Below are 19,475 nucleotides of genomic sequence, written 5' to 3' on the forward strand. Positions count from 1 at the left end.
GTAAACCTCATTTTGACTCCTTCTACTTCCCTAGTGGAAGTACAAATTTTCTCCTTTCTCAGTAAAATACTCAAAGTCTGTAGGCTTTCTGTCAACTCTTGTCCTAGACTCAGGGTTTTTTTAAATGTCAAGGGCTCAGAGCCTGTTGCTGAGGCAGGGGGCTATCGGGAGTGAAACCTGAGCGCGTTTCCACTGCACAAATCCCTCTGAGTTGTTCACCAGGCGTGTATTGCCAATGCTGGTGCTCTGCAGTCTGTTGTGTGCTGGGTGGTGGCTGAGCTCGGCTGGCAGCCAAGCCCCCACCGAGTCGGGCTGGGGAGAGAATCGGGAGGGCAGAAGTGAGAGCAGCTCCTGGGTGGGGATAAAGACAGGCTAATAAATGAAGGAAAATTTAAAAAGCGCAGATGTTGTAAAAGCAACCCCTCACTACCTGCCAGGAGCAGACAGATGCCTGGTCAGCCTCTGAGTGGCGGCTGTTTTGGCAAAACTGCCCCCCAGGTTTTATTGCTGGGCACGGCACCATATGGCATGGGTTACCCCTTCAATCACTTGGGGTCTGTTGTGTGCCCGCTGTGCCCCCTCCCAGCCTCTTGCCCACCCCAGCCTGCTCCCAGGAAGGGGGCGGGGGTGGCAGTGTGAGAAGCAGAGGAGGCCCCTGAGGCTCTGCAAGTTCCCCAGTAGCCCTACCAGTGGTGTGTTATCAACACTGGTTTGGTCACCAGTCTGGAACACAGCACCATAGGGGCTGCTGTGGAGAAAACGGACTGCATCTCAGCCCCACCCAGTCCGGTTGTCATGAGTGAGAAATGGGTTGTGATTGTGCTCTTCGCCAGGTCTCTTCTATACATGTAAGAAAAAGGAAAGGACATGAAAGAACAAAAGACATTGAAGAGAGAAAGTAACTGATCTGAGTATCTACCTTTCCTCTCATCACTTGTTATTTGGGAAAAGAAATTGGCAACCATCTTACTGCCACCTCCTTTCAAGTAGCTGTAGAGAGCAATAATGTCTCTCCTCAACCTTCTGTTCTCTTGGCTAAACACCCCCAGTTCCCTCAGCCGCTTCTCATACAAATCGTGTTCTAGACCCTTCACCAGCTTCGTTGCCCTTCTTTAGACATGTTGCAGCACCTCGATGTCTGTCTTGTAGAGGGGCCCAAAACAACGTGGTATTTGAGGTGCAGCCTCACCAGTGCCAAGTACAGGAGGATGATCACTTCCCTAGTCCTGCTGGCCACGCTGTTTCTGATACAAGCCAGGATGCTGTTGGCCACCTTGGCACACTGCTGGCTCATACTCAGCCAGCTGTTGACCAACACCCATGGGTCCTTTTCCACCTGGCAGCTTTCCAGACACTCTTCCTCAAGCCTGCAGTGTTGAGTGAGATTGTTGTGACTCAAGTGCAGGACCTGGCACTGAGCCTTGTTGAACCTCAACCAATTGACCTTGGCCCATTGGTCCAGCCTGTCCAGATCCCTCTGTAGAGCCTTCCTACCCTCAAGCAGATCAACACTCCTTCCCAACTTGGCATTGTCAACTGCAAACTTACTGAGGGTGCACTTGATCCTGTCATCCAAATTGTTGATAAATATCTTAAACAGAACTGGCCCCAATACTGAGCCCTGGGGAACTCCACCTGTGACTGGCCATCAATTGGATTTAGCTCCCTTCACCACCACTCTTTGGGCCTGACAATGCAGCCAGTTTTTTACCCATTGAAGAATACACTTCTCCCATCCATAAGCAGCCAGTTTTTCCAGGAGAATGCTGTGGGAAATGGTGTCAAAGGCTTTACTAAAGTATGTGTAGACAATATCCACAGCGTTTCCCTCACTCACTAAGCGGGTCATCTAGTCACAGATCAAGTTAGTCAAGCAGGACCTGCCTTTCATAAACCCATGCTGACTGGGCCTGATCAGCTGGTTGACCTGGATGTGTTACATGATATTATTCAGGGTGATCTGCTCCATAACCTTCCTCAGCACTGATGTCAGGCTGACAGTCCTGTAGTCCCCCAGATCCTCTTTCCATCCCTTCTTGTAGATGAATGTCACATTTGCTAACCTCCAGTCAACTAGGACCTCCCCAGGTAACCAGGACTGCTGATAAATGATTGGAAGTGGCTTGGTGAGAACTTTCACCATCTTCCTCGGTACCCTTGGATGGATCCTATCTGGCCCCATACACTTATGTGTGTATAAGTGGTGCAGCAGGTCACTAACCATTTCCCCTTGGATTATGGGGGCTTCATTCTGCTCTCCGTCTCTGTTTTCTAGCTCAGGGGGCTGGATACCCTGAGAACAATTGGTCTTACTATCAAAGATTGAGGCAAAGAACGCATTAAGTACCTCATCTTTTGCCTCAGCCTTTGTCACTATGTTTCTTCCCACATCCACTAAAGGAAGGAGATTTTCCCTAGCCCTCCTTTTGTTGTTAATGTATTTATAGAAACATTTTTTATTTTCTTTTACTGCAGTAGCAAAATTAAGTTCTAGCTTTGGCTTTTCTATTTTTCTTCCTGCATAACCTCACAACATCCTTGTAGTCCTTCTGACTTGCCTGCCCCTTCTTCTAAAAGTCATAAACTCTCCTTTTTTTCCAGAGTTCCAGCCAAAGCTCTCTGTTCAGCCAGGCCAGTCTTGTTGCCTGCCAGCTTGCTTTTCAGCACATGGGGACTTCCTGCTTCTGTGCCCTTAAGATTTCCTTCTTGAAGGATGTCCAGCCTTCCTGGACTCTTTTGTCCTTCAGGACTGCCTCTCAAAGGACTGTTGTGGTTTAACCCCAGCTGACAATTAAGTACCACACAGCTGCTTGCTTACTCCCTGGTGGGTTGGGAGAGAGAATCAGAAAAAAAAAAACCTAAGTAAAACCCATGGGTTAAGATAAAGATTGTTTAATGGGACAGAAAGGAAGGGAAAATATTAATGGTAAAAGAATATACAAGTGATACACAATAAAATTGCTCACCATCTGCTGACTGATGTCCAGCCAATCCCCAAGCTGTGGTTCCCCCCAGCCAACTCCCTCCCCCAGTTTATATATGGGGCATGACATCACCTGGTATGGGATACCCTGCAAGTGGGGCAGAAGACCAGCTTGGCAGAACAAGGAACTCCTCATTGAGCTCATGTGGAAAAAGAAATTGTGTGATCTCTGGAAGCGAGGTCAGGCTTCGCAGGAAGCATATAGGGCTGTGCTTTGCTTATGCAGGAAGAAGACATGGAAGGCCAAAGCTCAAGTAGAGCTGAAACTGGCCAGTGTTGTTTCAGATAACAAGAAGGGCTTTTTAAAGTATGTTAATAGCAAGAAGAGATATAAAGAAAACTTGGGACTGATACTTGTTGAAGTTGGTCACCTGACAAATGGGGTTGAAGAAAAAGCGGAGGCATTCAATCCTTTTGTTGCCTCAGTCTTTAATAATATTGATAGACCTTGGGCTGTCCGGTCCCCTGATTTGGAGGACCACGACCGCAGGAATGGTGACTTTCCATTTGTGAACACTGAAATTGTAAGGGACCAGCTGTATCAGCTGAATGTTCACACATTCATGGGGCCTGATGGGATTCATCCCAGAGTTCTGAAGGAGCTAGCAGATGTTATGGTAGGACCCCTCTCAATCATCTATCAAATGTCTTGGGAGTCTGTGGAGGTCCTTGCTCACTGGAAGCTAGCCAGTGTTATTCCATTCTACAAAAAAAAGCATGAGGGAAGACCCAGGAAACTACAAAACTATTAGTCTAACCTCAGTTCCTGGAAAAATATGGAGAAGGTTATACTGGGTAATATTGAAAAGCATTTAAAACATAATGCAATCATCAGGCACAGTCAACATGGGTTCACAAGAGGAAAGTCCTGTTTAACTAATTTGATACCCTTCTATGTTAAGGTCACCCACATGGTGGATGAAGGGAAGGCAGTGGATGTAGTCTTTCTGGATGTTAGTAAAGTCTTTTGATATCGTCCCTCACAGCATCCTTCTGGACAAGTTGTCCAGCTGTGGTATGAGAGAGTTCACAGAGTGCTGGGTGAAGTACTGATGGAAGGGCAGAGCTCAAGGGGTTGGTATGAGATTTACCACATTAGAGAAAAGACATTATTGCAAGAGTTTAAGAATTCAGGTAAACTACCCAACCTCAAAATAAACACAGTAGAATCCTGATTTTGATATAGAAACTAAAACACCTTGCTGTCAGTTTTCATTTAGAAGACAGAAAATAAAAAAAAAAAAAAAAAAGAAAATGTAATGTTCACCAGTCCAATTTCAATCTGACTGAAAAACAAACCTGTAGATGAGGATTAGGGAGAGTAAAAGCTCTTGCTCTATTTTAATTCCTATTCTTTGCTCACAGAGGTGGTAAAATACATGTGTTCTAACCAGTGGGTCCTCCCCTAGCATGTGGCACAGCAGGAAGTACTTCTCTGCTTTCATTTACTTTGCGTTTCACAGGAGGCAAAAGAGATTTTGCACAAAATCTGAGGGAAAGCTGAGCTTTTAATATCAGTAAATCGGTGACTCCCTGTGCCTCTAAAAATCAAATTATAGTTCTGAAGGTTTGGACTGCCGAGACACCCTCCATTTAGCCCCCACCTTTTGAAGGCAAATACTGCTGTATTTTGCTTCCCACGTTTCTTAGGGTAAAAAAAAAAAAAAAAAAAAGGCAAAAAAGCACTCTGCATTTCATTACTGTTCAGCTCAAGTTGCAGTTTCATTCTGCGCGGAATTGAAACTCATGTGTCCTTGGCTGGGTGACAGTGAGTTCCTGATATGAAAAAAATAAAATCAGCCTTAGTCCAAAAGAAAAGGCAAAGCATCGGTAGAGCTAAATTTCTGAGTTTTGTAGATATTGTTTGCAAGGAAGATGTCCAAAGGCACTGAACACCTGTGGAAAATTACAGGGTTGGGTGACTGGATGCTGTGCTTTAGAAATCCTTCTTACAACCAAAGCAAGTGGGCACTAAGCATCTCATGTTTAAGCGATGTTCCAGTGTCATATGCCAGGAATGTGCTTAGGTGCTCAAAGAAATCAGCTTTCACTGTCCAGCTTGTGCCAAGTCAGTCTCTCACTTCACACATTTGTAATGTAAGCACATTTGCTTTACAATAACGTGAATAGCTACAAATGTGTGAAAGACAACTTTCTCTTCTGGTGACATACAATCTGGGAAATATTTGGAGTGGCATAGCCAGCGTAGGGTGTCGGCAAGGAAGGTTTGCCTCTTACCCAAAATGCATTGAATGGCCTTGCAGAACACAGCAGGATTTTAGTGAGACGTCTGCGTCACTTATAATAAACGCCAATGGAAACTTCAGTGCCTCTCGTGTGAAAAGAAAAATCCAGTTACCAGTAAATAGCATAGGAATTGTACTTTATTACAGTACTTGTAGTAATCAGGCCCAAAGGTGAGGAATATAGTCCTGAACCTACAGTGAAGTAATGAGCCCTTTCCTAGGCCTTGATTGAAAGAGTAACGATGCTGTACACTTTCTTGCTTTTGTTTATGTCTATATGACTCAGCCACTAAAACTAGGGAATTTTACAGTATGATTGCAAAGTCTTTCCCTGTTCATTCTTCAGGTTCCCGTCTTCCAAAATGAGTTCCTCAGCTCCACCACAGTCAGAGAAATTATGAACTGCTATTTAAAGTGTAAAGAAAAATATGTAGGGAAAGAGTACGTGAAAACAAAAAAAAACAAAAACAAAAACAACAACAACTTCCCCTAATCAATATCCTAAGCATTGGACTAGTCTGTCCTGCTCAGCATAGAAACTTCTAAGTAAGAAACTGTTGAACAGACACTGTGGACCGTGAAATGCTGCACTGCCACCAGCTTAAATCCAGCCATGCCATCTTTAACTTTGTCCCTTCTACATTCTCCTGCACAGTTTTTATTTTTTTGCATGCTGTTTCCCATGCCCTTACTACAATTCTTTTTTTCTTGGTTTATTTTGGTTCTCATTCACTATAGTGGACATTTCTTCCACAAAGTATTCAGCTTAAGAGGTCTGTCCCAGTTCTTGAAGATATTTACAGCAGAAATAAGCCCCAAATAATAATAAAGATTTCTAAATTTCAAAATAAAAAATATTGTTAATGTCAAATAACAAGTTCTTTCTCTCTGTTTTGCAGCTTACACTAACAAAATTAAAAAAAAAAAAAAAAAAAGGAACTTGAGCATCTGCAAATCTCTGTATGAAGTGAATCTTACCCTTTTGTAATGCATTTGTCTCATAGCTGATTAATCTTTTACTCTGTTGCCAAGTATTTTGCAATCTTCCTCCTTTGGGGTTCCCTGTGGCTTGAATCTTCATCTTCTTGGAGCAGGTCTTATTATAGTTCTTTATGGTATGACACTGTACCTAGGTAAATACACACTTTGAAATGAAAACTGTTCAAAAGAGTAAAGAAGAGAGCAAACTGCAACTTATGAGACTAAAATGAAAAAAGATTGTTAGTCACAAGAGCACATGGATGTATGAATAACATGAGAATTTGTTCAAAAGGGAAAATTTATGAGTTCTCAATTATTTTTAGGAGGTGTGGGGGAGTAAATGACGTACCGTTGTTTTAATTTTGAGTACAATTGTATGAGGAAGTAGGTTGTAGGAGTTGTTTCATATGTAATTGTTTCTCAAGTGGCCATCCAGCTAAAGAGTAGTGATAGAGTAGTGATTACTGCTGTTGTCTTGAGTGAGTTATGTCATGTTTTACTCTCCTCTGCACCTGATCTGAAACACCAGGAACCTCGTTTATGCTGTTTTCTAATGTTCTGATTTACACTCTCCTCCAGCAACAAATTTGCCAGACCTACAAGCACACAGAAAACGGTAGGTTAAACTTTCATTTTAAATTTGCTCTTAGACTCTTTGACTGGAACTGTTATGGAAGACTTTAAAGAACATGAGCTCCTTTTCTGCTTTCTAAATATTCCAGTTTACTGTTGTGGTTAGAAGCTGCAATACATAGTGACATGAAAGCAAAGCATTTATTTGTGCTAATAGTAACTGGCTAGCATTTAATTGCACTACTGTGCTACAGAACAAGTATAATAATGTCTTTACTAATTGCTGTAACTTATGAGGTGGTTTTTTTCTCTAGCCTTTCACCCTGTTGCCTCTTAAAATATGTATGGAAGCCTTAGAGAAAAAAAAAAAAAAAAAAAAAAAGGATATTTCAGAAACACCTAGAAATACTGTTGCTGAATATTTTAAGAGTACTGTACACCTAGTATAAGCTTTTCCTGCCAATGGCAGCGGGGGTCAAACTAGATGATCTTTAAGATTCCTTCCAACCCAAACCATTCTGTGATTGTATGTTTCATTAGGGGATTGTACATGTGCTAGTTAATACCAGCAGATTATTGCTTTTTCAACTTCTTATAAAGCCAAGCACAGATCGCAGAAAAGGACAGTTCGCATGCATATACTCTAGCTGTACCTTTAAACTAGCTTCTCATTGCAAAGACATGGCAGAAGCAGCACTTCTTGTTCCTTCTAATTAAAACTATCATTTTAAATTGTTCTGGTACTATAACAGACACAAGATGTTACACATACGAATAGTTAGGCGCAGCACCAGAATGCAACAGTTTACAAATAAGAGAGCTAATGCATTAAAAGGGTGTCAGGAAAGAGAAGGAGATACAAAGAAATGAAGCACAAAGACAGTAGGAACTAGGCTGGATCTGCAACACCACCTAGGTTCCTAAAAATACTGTAATACATGATAGTTCAAAATCTGAGCATCGTGAAAGTCTCAAGAGGCATTTTTTAGCTTCTTAAGAAATCCAGAAACACATTCATGAAGACTTCTAAGGCCCAGATTCATTGCGCCTGATTTTAGGCACCTAAACCTTCAGTGTTAGTCTCTGTTCGGTGAGTAGTCGGGCAGAGCTCCCTCCACCTCCCGAGTCGAGCAGTGCCTGCAGAGGGGCCTCTCTCCCCTCTCTCAGCACTCTCTCTTGAACGTCAGTGCAGCCCACGTCGATGGCAGTGAATTGAGGAACTTGGGTAACTGCCTAAAATTAGGTGTCTGGCTGCAGTGGCCAAGTCTGAGTTTATGTAGATAGCTTGTGGCAATCTAGACTGCATTCTCACCTTGCCCAGGTCCTGCTCTAGTGCTTGGACAGAGGGTTTTAATTTGGTTGAGCAAATCATTAAAGGATGCTTGTAATTAGCTTTTCTTCAAAAGCAGCAAAGCTGTGGTTTGACCCCCAGTTATCAGCAGAGGTTTTCCTTCCTTTTTTTTTTTTTCTTTTTTTTTTTTTTTTAAAGGAAGACAGGCTGCTGGAGTGTGATCAGTGACGATTGTCAGTGTTTCCCTCAGTGACTGCAGGTACCGTGTCCGTGGCTGGTGAGGGTCGGCACTTCACGGTCTGCAGTGGCATGCATCAAGGGATAAAGTTGAATGGCATCCACGTGATGGAGCAACACTGAAGAAAGTCTCTTTGGTTTCCCTGCCACCTCTCTGCCGTGCTCCATGGGCACCTGCCTTGGCTAACAACCCTGGCTCCTGGGGTATGTTGGTCTGGTAAAGCAAGAGATGGAGGTAGGCAGGAACTGGGACACCAGGGGCCATTCATTTAGGAGAGGCACTCTTTGGTTTTTCATTAGTCTAGTGAAGTCTTTTACATGCATAATATGACATGTCTCTTGGGAAAGAAGAAAGGCAAAATATTTACAAGAACATACCCAGACTTTTCTTTAGCAGTTCTTTTTCATTCAAAGACAGACCTTCAGTCTTCCATGTAATCAGTATCAATGGTAAAATACAGCCCTCCCACATACCCGCTATTTCCACCCTTATTAGTGGAAAAAAAAAAAAAAAATCTAAAAAAAAAAGCTGTGATAGTGGGAGGAAATTAATGCATTTTATCTTCTCCAAATTTGCTCCCCACTTACTGTGATTATTCTTACTTGTCATTTTCATCCAAGTGCTTGTCTACATCAGGAAATCAGAAAAATTAATCATCCTCTCAAGTTGATTGGTTAGACTGTACAGAAGACACTGGTGAACTGTCTTATGCAGTGGCCTCCATCTGGGTGAGTTTCCAAAGCAAATTGCTGTAAACCAATTGAAGGTTATTTTGATTCCTAACAAATGACTTCCAGCCAGTTGAACTTCCAGAGACTTGAAAATAAATGTGAATTCACAGGCATAGCCTGCTTATTCCAGGTTAGCTTTCCATGAGTCACTGTATGAATGATAGTCATGGCTACCAGCTGGGACATTTAGTTACATTGCCTTTTTTTCTGAGGATCTGCTGAAAAGAAGAAAGCACTGTCGCACTTCCTGGCAATGGCAAAGGAAATCCTGGTAGAGAGAGGAAAGGCTGTGGTGTAGTACAACATTAGGTTATACTGAATTCAAGGTCTGCAGTTGGATTTTATATTTTTTCCATCCATGGTGAAGATTTACATTCAAAAAGTGACTGAAGGAATCCCCAGAGTGACTCCATTTTCCTTTTGAATCTAGACAGCAGTAGTGTGGTGCTGTGTGAGACTTGATCTGGCCTCTCTAACATCTGCTGCCCTGCTCATCACTAGAGCACTCCTCCAGCTACACAGATGCATAGGTAGATTTAGCAGAGTTATCTAAGGTAGCGTGGAAACACAAAGTTATTCAAGGACACAGTGGTCTGAGTAAACAGAGCATATAACAGGAAGCCTCAATTAATCTCCGAGTCTGTGTCACCAACTAGGCATGTCTTAGGTAACTCTCAACAGTGTTTTGACATGTTGTTTGAGTGGATCATTATATGTTCTTTTGTCCCAGTGAAGGAGAAAAAACTATTCTGTGTAGCCTGAAGACTTTCCTAATTATCTGATTTTTCAGCTGCTCAACTGGGTATCCCCATTTAGTCAGTATTATTCCGTGCATAACTGATCCTGGCTGTTTAAGAGCATTCTGTGTGCCATGCATCTCCAACACGGAGTTTTCCCAGGAGAAATGATGATGTTGACTACTGTGGGTTATACCGTCTTTAAATCTCTTGACTGGTACTGGACACGGGCAGTTAAGAAGCTGTGCAGGGCAGCAAAATGGTCAGGGCCCCTCTGCCTGTGCTAGGCAAGCCAAGGCTGGCAGCCTGCTTGCCTGGCTGCCTGCCCCTGGCCAGAGGGACAGGGTTTCTTTGACCTTGACTGCTGCTGAGTGTCCTGGGTTTGAGTGAGTGGTGGTGTTTCTTGGTGGCAGGGGAGGGGGCTATAGGGGCTGCCCCCTGTGAGAAGCTTCTTGAAGCTCCCCCAGCTCCACCTCTGCTCAAAAACTGAGCCCATCAGCTGCGCCTCTGCGATAACGTATTTAAGAAGGGACGTGGTGACGGGCAGTGGGACTTGTGAGGAGGAGTTGCTGCAGCTGCATGAACACCAAGGTCAGTGGAGGAACGGAGGAAGAAAGGAGGGGGGAGGTGTGCCGGAGCAGAGACCCCCCTGTATCCTGTGGTGAGACGGCAGGGCGCCCCCCCCTGCCATCCATGGAGATCTGCGGTGGAGCAGCCATTGATTTATGGCCTGTGCTTTTTGCCTATCTGATCAAGGTGCTGTGACTGAAGAAGTCCGAGGATCTGTGGGAAAAGGCAGCCCCGCTGCTGTAATTCAGTGCTGGGAGGATTGCAGCATGAGGGGGTGTCCCACGCTGGAGCAGCATCGGAAATGCTGAAGCCCATGAGAGGGACTCATGTCAGAGAAAGTTTGTGGAGGACTGTCTCCTGTGAGAGGGGGACCACAATGAAGCAGGGGGAACAAGCTCCAGAATCTGCCCCCACTAAAGATGGAAAAAGCGGCAGCACTGACTGCACCTCCCATTCCCTGCCCCAGCACCGCTGGGGGAGGAGGTAGAGATATCGGGAGCAGAACTGAGCCCGGGAAGAAGTGAGGGGGGTGGGGGGAAGGTGTTATAAAGATGTGGCAATGCTTCTCACTGTCCTACTCTGTTAAGTTTTGTTAGTATCTCTAATAAATGTATGCTCTATTTTTCTTCCCCTGAGTCTGCCTCTTGCTCATGGCCATAAAGGGTGATTTTTCCCCATCCCAGTCCTATCTCGAACCCCAAGCCTGGCTCTCTGTCCCCTATTATTGCCGGAAGAGAAGAGAGAGAGAGTGGCTGCATGGTGTTAGGCTTCCAACTGGGCTCAAACCATGACACTGAGGAAGTAACTACTATCTTGTGAAGTAGTAAAAGCTTATTGGTATTCCCATATACACACAAACTTATAAAGTAAGCAAGACCATAAAGATTTGGAAGACCAAGAGTGTGCCTTGGAAGGTTCCTTAAACACTTGTAGGATTTTGGCTCTGATTATTTACTGATTATTATTCCGTTATGGGACGTGCTCAATCTTAAATTTGTCTTTGATTTTCATTTTTACACTTTTTTATTTACATGATTTGTGTCGTGGTTTGGGCCTGGTTGGCAGCCATCCACAATGCAGCAGCTCTCTCCCTCCCCCTCCGGCAATGAGAAGGGACAGAGAGATAGGTTTGGGGTTGGAGATAGGACTGGGATGGGGAAAAACTCCCCTTTATGATCATGAGCAAAAGGCAGACTCGTTAGGGGAAGAAAAAAAAAAAAAAAAACACCATACATTTATTACGGACACTAACAACACATAACAGAGTAGGTAAGTGAGAAGCATTGCCGTATCTTGAGAACACCTTCCCCCCACCCCTCCCTTCTTCCCGGGCTCAGCTCTGCTCCTGATATCTCTACCTCCTCCCCCAGTGGTGCAGGGGCAGGGAACGGGGGGTGCAGTCAGCGCTACCACTTCCTTAATCTTCAGTGAGGAGAGTGTCCAGAACTTGTTCCTCCTGCTCCATCGTGGTCCCCCTCTCACAGCAGACAGTCCTCCACAAACTTTCTCCGACATGAATTCCTCCCATGGGCCGCAGCATTCCCCACACTGCTCCGTCATGGGTCACTAACTTCCTCTGACTGGATTCTCTCCCACGGCTGCAGCCCTTCCCGAGCTGCTCCGGCGTGGGACACCCCCGCATGCTGCAATCCTCCCAGCACTGAATTACAGCAGCGGGGCTGCCTTTTCCCATGAGACCCCGGGCTTCCTCGGGCACAGCACCTTGATTATACCAAGCAGAAGCCACAGGCCATAAATCAATGTCTGCTCCACCGCAGATCTCCATGGGTGGCGGGGGGGCCACCCTGCCGTCTCACCACAGGATACAGGGGGGTCTCTGCTCCGGCACACCTCCCCCCTCCTTTCTTCCTCCGTTCCTCCACTGACCTTGGTGTTCACGCAGCTGCAGCAACTCCTCCTCACAAGTCCCACTGCCCGTCACCATGTCCCTTCTTAAATACGTTATCGCAGAGGCGCAGCCGATTGGCTCAATTTCCCAAACAGAAGTGGAGCTGACTTGGAGCTGGGGGAGCTTCGAGAAGCTTCTCACAGGGGGCCGCCCCGATAGCCCCCTCCCCTGCCACCAAAAACTCCACCACTCACTCAACCCAGGACAATTTGATACAGTTTATTACATGTATTTTATTTTACACGCATTGATACAGTGCTCCATGGGCCCTCTGTCCTTATTGGACAGTAGCAATGCAAGCTGCTGTTAAACCATGTGGCAGTATAGTCATTGACTGGCTTAGTTCAGCCATACATCCATTATAACACTTACTAGAGGAAGAATCCTTATGATAATGTGAAATTCAATTTAGGCACTCACCAGTTAGTTGGTGTGCTTTTGAAAATTTATACTAGCTTTTAAAGGATAAAAGATTTTCTCTACCTTTCATATGCTTCGAAAAATTATCTTTGCTCATTTACACTATTATAGAATGGCAATCTGCTGGTTGTTTAACACCATTTGTTGCCCCTTAAAAAAAGAAATTTCACAGAGACGTAGCATTTAATCACCTGTCTCATTAATTTTTCAGTAGATTTTTTTTTTTTAATGATTCATTGTTTAGAAATTTATATTTATCTTAACAGTACAATACTTAGGGATAAGAAAGTAAAGAAAGCGTTTGAGGAAATCCTAACATCTGCCATCCTCAAACTGATATTCCTACCTGTGCATCCACTTCTAGGCAGTGTGAGAGACAGAACCGGAGGTTAGCTATATATTTGGTCTAACCGAGTATATGCTTGTTCTAATGTCCTATGAGCTGTTTTCTGTTGTGATTTGAGATCTGAGGGCAACTGAGCACCACACAGCTGCTCACTTCTCCCTTCCCCCCCATCACTGAAAAGGAGAAAATAAATAAATGCTTGGGAATTGAGATAGGACAGCGAGGATGTCACACCCATTATGGTCATGGGCAAAAGACAGACTTGTTAGGGGAATTAAAAAAGAACATGGATTTATTACAGACACTAACAACAACAACACCTAACAGAGTAGGACAGTGAGAAGCATTACCACATCTTAAAAACACCTCCCTCCACCCCTCCCTTCTTCCTGGGCTCAGCTTTGCTCCTGATATCTCTACCTCCTCCCCCCAGCAGCACAACAAGCAGGGAATGGGGGGTACAGTCAGTGCTGCCACTTCTTCCATCTTTGGAGGTAGGGGGGGAGGAACTTCTGGAGGTTCTTCCCCCTGCTCCAGCGTGGTCCCTCTCTCACAGGAGAGGGTCCTCCAAAAACTTTCTCTGATGTGAGTCCCTTTCAAGGGCCACAGTGTTTCCTCAGCTGCTCCAGCGTAGGACACCAACTTTCTCCAACTGGAGTCCCTCCCACGGGCTGCAGTCCTTCCTGAGCTGCTCCAGTGTGGGACACCCCCACACGCTGCAATCCTAGCAATCAACTGCAGCAGCGGGGACTGATTCTTCCCATAGGGTCCAGGCCTCCTTTGGGCACAGTCACCTTAAATTATCATCTGGGATCCCTCACATGCCATAAATCAGTATTGTCTCCACCGTAGACCTTTGTGGATGGCAGTGGGGGGAGGGAACCCTACCATCTCACCTCAGGATACAGCGGCGTCTCTGCTCCAGCACACCGCCGCCTTCCTTTCTTCCTCCATTCCTTCACTGGCCTTGCTGTTCATGCAGCTCCACAACACCTCCTCACATGTTCAACTCCTCCTCCTAGTTCCCTTCTCAAATAGTGTTGTGGTTTGAGCCTACTCAGCAGCTAAATGCCACACAGTTGCTCACTCACCCTTCCCCCCGACTTGGGAGTGGGGAGGGAATCGGAGGGGCAAAGGGAGACTCGCGGGTTGAGATAAAAACAGTTTAATAATAGTAACAGAATAATACACTGACAGCACTATCAACAGGTAATGTACCATACAGCTGCTCACCACCCCCCGACCAACACCCACCTGCTCCCAGCCAGTGATCCCAAACACAAAGCCACCACAGCCACACTCCCAGAAGTGGCAGCCTCTCCCAGCCCTCTCCTGCCTTTATATAGTGAGCACAATGTCACATGACATGGAATATCAGCCAATCCCGGCTCAGCCCTCCAGCTGTGCTCCCCCCGCCCCCGCACACAGGTGAGGGCACTGGGACCTGGGGAGCCCCTGGGGTCTCAGGGTGCTGCAGCACTCCTCCAGCTACTAAAACAAACAGGAACTCTATTCCAGCCTGAACCAGGACAAATAGTTTATCCCAGAGACACAGATTATTGGCTTGAACTTAGTGCAGAGGTGGGTATGATTTTGAGACACAGGAGCTTTGAGAAGCTTCTCAAATGTGGCCACCTCTGTACCTCCCTTCTCTGATACCAAAAAAATCCGCCATTCACTCAAACCCAGGACATTCTCAGAGCATTAAACTAAAACCTCTCTATTTCCTTATTTTTAGGTACCTCATGCAAAGATGTCAAATGCATCGCTCTTGGTCTTGCTCTTCCTATTTCCGATGCTGCTGTCAGCAGCTTGGTTTCCCAAAAGTCTACCCTGTGATGTTAAAGCCTCTGAAGGCACTGTGACAGTGGACTGCACCGATCGGCGTCTCATGGAAGTCCCCAGAGGGATCCCTGCAAATGCTACCAACCTTACCCTGAATATTAACCATATACACCATATCTATTCAACACCCTTTGCTTATCTTGAAAACCTTGTGGAGATTGACTTCAGATGTAACTGTATGCCTGTCAGAATGGGGCCCAAAGATCATGTGTGCAACATGAGACCAAAGATTGAGAATGGCAGTTTTGCTGCCCTGACAAGATTGAAGTCATTGTATTTGGACGCAAACCAGCTGTTTGAAATCCCCCGGGGCCTTCCTACTTCTTTAAGTCTGCTGAGTCTAGAGGCCAACCATATCTTCTCTATCCAAAAAGCCAATTTGTCAGAGCTAGGAAACATAGAAGTATTGTATCTGGGACAGAACTGTTACTACCGTAATCCATGCAATGCTTCCTTTGAAATTGAGAGAACAGCCTTTCTGGAGATGGAAAAATTAACAATACTATCCCTGAAGTCTAACAACTTAACTCATATTCCACCCAATTTGTCATCCACTCTAAAGGAATTGTATATCTACAATAACATGATTCAGGTGATTCAAGAACATGATTTAAGTGCCCTTCACAACCTAGAAATTCTTGATCTAAGTGGTAATTGCCCACGTTGCTATAACGCCCCATATCCTTGCGTTCCCTGCCCCAAGGGCACAATTGAGATACATTCAAAGGCTTTTTATTCCTTGACAAATCTAAGAATTTTGCGACTTCACAGTAACTCTCTTCAGAGTATACCCAGCAGCTGGTTTAAAAACATCAAGAATCTCAAAGAGCTTGACCTCTCCCAAAATTTCCTCATAAAGGAGATCGGAGATGCTCTGTTTTTGAACTCTATCCCCAGCCTAGTAGAGCTCGATCTGTCCTTTAACTTTGAACTGAAGATGTATTCTCCATCCTTGAATCTGTCTAAGACATTTTCTTCCCTCTTGAACCTGGAAACCCTGAGGCTGAGGGGTTACGTCTTTAAAGAACTGAGAGAAGGAAATCTAGATCCGTTGCTGGGTCTTAGAAATCTAACAGTGTTGGATCTTGGGACTAATTTTATTAAAGTTGCCGACCTGAGGGTGTTCAAGAAATTCCCAGCTCTTAAACTGATAGACCTCTCAGTGAATAAAATTTCTCCATCTTCAGGTGAAAGCAACTTCTATGGATTTTGCTCTGATCCTAGGATTTCAGTAGAGCAATACAACAGGCAAGTGCTGCAAGAGATGCATTATTTCAGGTATGATGAGTATGGGCGAAGTTGCAGGTCCAAAGACAAAGAGGCTGCTTCCTACCAATCTTCAGTTAAAGAAGAGTGCCTGAAATATGGAGAAACTCTGGATTTAAGCAGAAACAACTTTTTTTTTATTAACCCCTCAGACTTCCGGGAACTTAGTTCCTTCAGATGCCTCAACTTGTCAGGTAATGCAATAAGTCAGACTCTAAATGGAAGTGAATTCCACTACTTGTCTGGATTGAAATATCTGGATTTTTCTAACAACAGGATTGACTTGCTATACTCAACTGCTTTCAAAGAGCTAGCACTTTTAGAAATTCTAGACCTGAGCAATAACAAACATTATTTTTTGGCAGAAGGTGTTACTCACGTGCTTAATTTTATGAAAAACTTGGCCCATCTGAAGAAGTTGATGATGAATGAGAATGAGATTTCTACCTCTATTAGCACAGGAATGGAAAGTCAATCTCTTCGCATTTTAGAATTCAGAGGAAATCGTTTAGATGTACTATGGAAGGATGGGAATGCAAGATACTTGTCATTCTTCAGGAACCTGACCAGCCTGGAACAACTGGATATTTCTTTCAATTCCCTCAGTTTTCTGCCTCATGGTGTTTTTGAAGCTCTGCCTCCTGAGCTCAAGATCCTCAACTTAACCAATAACCAGATGAAGAGTTTCAACTGGGGAAAGCTCCACTATCTGAAGAAACTAGTAACTCTGGACCTCAGCAATAACCTTCTGGCTACCGTTCCCCGAGAACTGTCCAATTGCTCTTCAATGCTCCAAGAACTGATGCTCCGAAACAATCGCATTCAACGGCTAACCAAACATTTTCTCAGAGGCGCTTTTAAATTGAAATACTTGGACCTCAGCTCAAACAAGATTGAAATAATTAAGAAATCTAGCTTCCCTGAACACATCATTAACAACCTAAGGACGCTGCTTTTGCATGGCAATCCTTTCAAGTGCAATTGTGATGCCGTGTGGTTTGTTTGGTGGATCAATCAGACTCAAGTGACTATCCCTCTTCTGGCCACAGACGTGACCTGTGCTGGCCCAGGGGCACATAAAGGGAGGAGCGTAGTTTTCTTGGATCTGTATACCTGTGAGCTGGACACCTCATATTTGATCTTGTATGCTCTGTCAGCTTCAAGTGTCCTAGGCTTGATGGTGTTCGCAGTGACGAGCCATCTCTATTTCTGGGATGTGTGGTATAGTTACCATTACTGCACTGCCAAGTGGAAGGGCTATCGGCGTTTATCTTTGCCAGAGGCTTGCTACGATGCTTTTGTTGCCTATGACAATGAAGATCCCGCTGTGAATGAGTGGGTGCTGTCAGAACTGGTTGAAAGGCTGGAAGACCAAAAAGCCAGACAGTTCAACTTATGCCTGGAAGAAAGGGACTGGCTCCCAGGACAGCCAGTCTTTGACAACCTTTCCCAGAGCATCCAGCTGAGCAAAAAGACCATATTTGTGCTGACCAACAAGTATATTAAAAGCGGCACCTTCAAGACAACGTTTTACATGGCCCACCAGCGCCTTCTAGATGAAAAAATGGACGTCATTATATTGGTATTTCTCGAGAAGGTTTTGCAGAAGTCCCGGTATGTCCGGCTGAGGAAGAGGCTCTGCAGAAGTTCTGTCCTGGAATGGCCGGCTAACCCTCGATCTCAGCCTTACTTCTGGCAGTGCCTGAAAAACGCAATAGCTACGAGCAATACCCTGGCTGACAACAAGCTACTCCAAGAAATTGTCTAGCTCTACCCTTCCCTCTAAATACTGTTATGATGCACAGTGAGCAAGAGATCCTACGCTTTGTTTGCAGAAGCTGGTGAAGCGTGGAGGAGATCGGGGGAACTGTGATGTCATAGCTCAAAGAGAAATGCACAATGAGTCCCAAAGCTGATAGTTCACTTGTTTTGCCATGACAAGATTGAACAGAAACCGTTGCCAGCACAGATGTTTAGCTGACACGCACCTTGCTTGGCACTGATTGCTGCACAGCAAGAGGCGATGCACTACCCCCTGGAAGTCCCTGGTTTAGCTCAGAATCACCACTTCCAGCTTCCAGTTCACTGGAGGCCTCCAGCACCTCCTGTGCTTGGGTCAAGTGTGGGGGAGACACTTGCTCAGCTTACTCTAGCACACAGACTGTCGGGAGGAGTTTGGCTGTGCCTAACGTTGCTGCTGTTCAGATCACTGTTGGAGTAAATGTGATTTTAATAGAAAATTATAGTTTCTGTTCTTTATGTATTTATGACAAGAAAGAAAAGCATTTGCCGTTGCTTTCAGCTCAGCAAATACCCAAAGCAAAGCTCATGCTTTGAATTTAGGAGTCATAAAATTTAGGAGCCAGTAAAATGAAGAGGAAGTGGAAAGGGAGAAAACAAAGTCAGGCAAACAGAAAAAAGATAAAGTAGAAGAGGTGGGAAGAACAGAGAAAAAGACAGGTAAACTACGCCATGATAGAAGTCAGAAAGCATTTACTGCTATTTTCCAAGTAACCTCTTCACTCTGCCTTTCACCTGCCTCCTTGGCTGCTGGATGAGTTGGCTGCTCCCTGAGGACTCAGGGCTCCTCTCCGGTGCTGTGCCATCAGCTTTAGTAGCTCGTCTTCCCCATTTCCACTCAGGTGCTGTGTTAGAACCCCTTGTGTATCAGCTGGGATGGTGTTAGCAGATCCAGCTAGGGCTGGGTTCTGAGGACATGCTGTCAAAGTGACTGACTTGCCTCAACCTGCCCAGACTTTCTCCAGAACATATAGATCCATCATACATACATCCAACTGTTTCTTTAGCTGCACTGTGGTGCTCTAGAGCAGCCCTAAGCCCTCCTTTGCCTCAGTGTTCCTCAGGCAGGTCTCTCTCCCACAGAAGATGCTGGGGCACCATGAAAAATCTGAGCTGGGAATAGTTCTGACTTTAGGGACATCATGTAAAAGGGAAGAAACAATGCTCAGAAACATAAACATTTGGGCCTGTTCCCTGCTCTGGTTCACACCACAGCCTCATCAAGCATGTGACAGTATTTCAGCTGTAGCCTTTTGTAATGGTAGCCAAAACCTCTGTGTGTGGCACAGGCGGGCTCTCTGCTTGCTGTGCTGATGTTCGTTGCGGGAGGAGCAGCGCGCTCTCACCTTGCAGGTGCTTCTGTCTGCATCGCAGTCCGGACAGCTTCTCCCCTCTCTCTCAAAGTTCTTTTTCATTTCTGACAACGAGTCTTGGTGGCATCTCTGGCCGATGGGGAACTGACACTTAACTGCTTTGAAACTTCTGCAACAGTCATGCCCTGGTAGAATTCTCAGTCTTAAGGTGTAGAGGATTGATAAA

At 45.0% G+C, this 19,475-nt stretch overlaps 1 protein-coding gene across 1 annotated transcript; it reads left to right on the forward strand.

The window, feature by feature from the left end:
- Positions 1-6,671: 6,671 nt before the first annotated feature.
- Positions 6,672-18,016, forward strand: LOC116964893 (toll-like receptor 7). The gene is made up of 2 exons (XM_042788835.1): positions 6,672-6,826; positions 14,764-18,016. Exon 2 carries the CDS (start codon positions 14,779-14,781, stop codon positions 17,902-17,904), a length of 3,126 nt encoding a protein of 1,041 aa, XP_042644769.1. The 5' UTR covers positions 6,672-6,826; positions 14,764-14,778; the 3' UTR covers positions 17,905-18,016.
- The last annotated feature ends 1,459 nt before the right edge of the window (positions 18,017-19,475 follow it).

The sequence above is a fragment of the Tyto alba genome, unplaced genomic scaffold (assembly GCF_018691265.1).
Source record: "Tyto alba isolate M040663 unplaced genomic scaffold, T.alba_DEE_v4.0 Super-Scaffold_14, whole genome shotgun sequence".
NCBI lineage: Eukaryota > Metazoa > Chordata > Aves > Strigiformes > Tytonidae > Tyto > Tyto alba.

Excerpts from the sequence above, each read along its gene's own strand:
- LOC116964893 (XM_042788835.1), top strand. The coding sequence starts at position 14,779 with ATGTCAAATGCATCGCTCTTGGTCTTGCTCTTCCTATTTCCGATGCTG.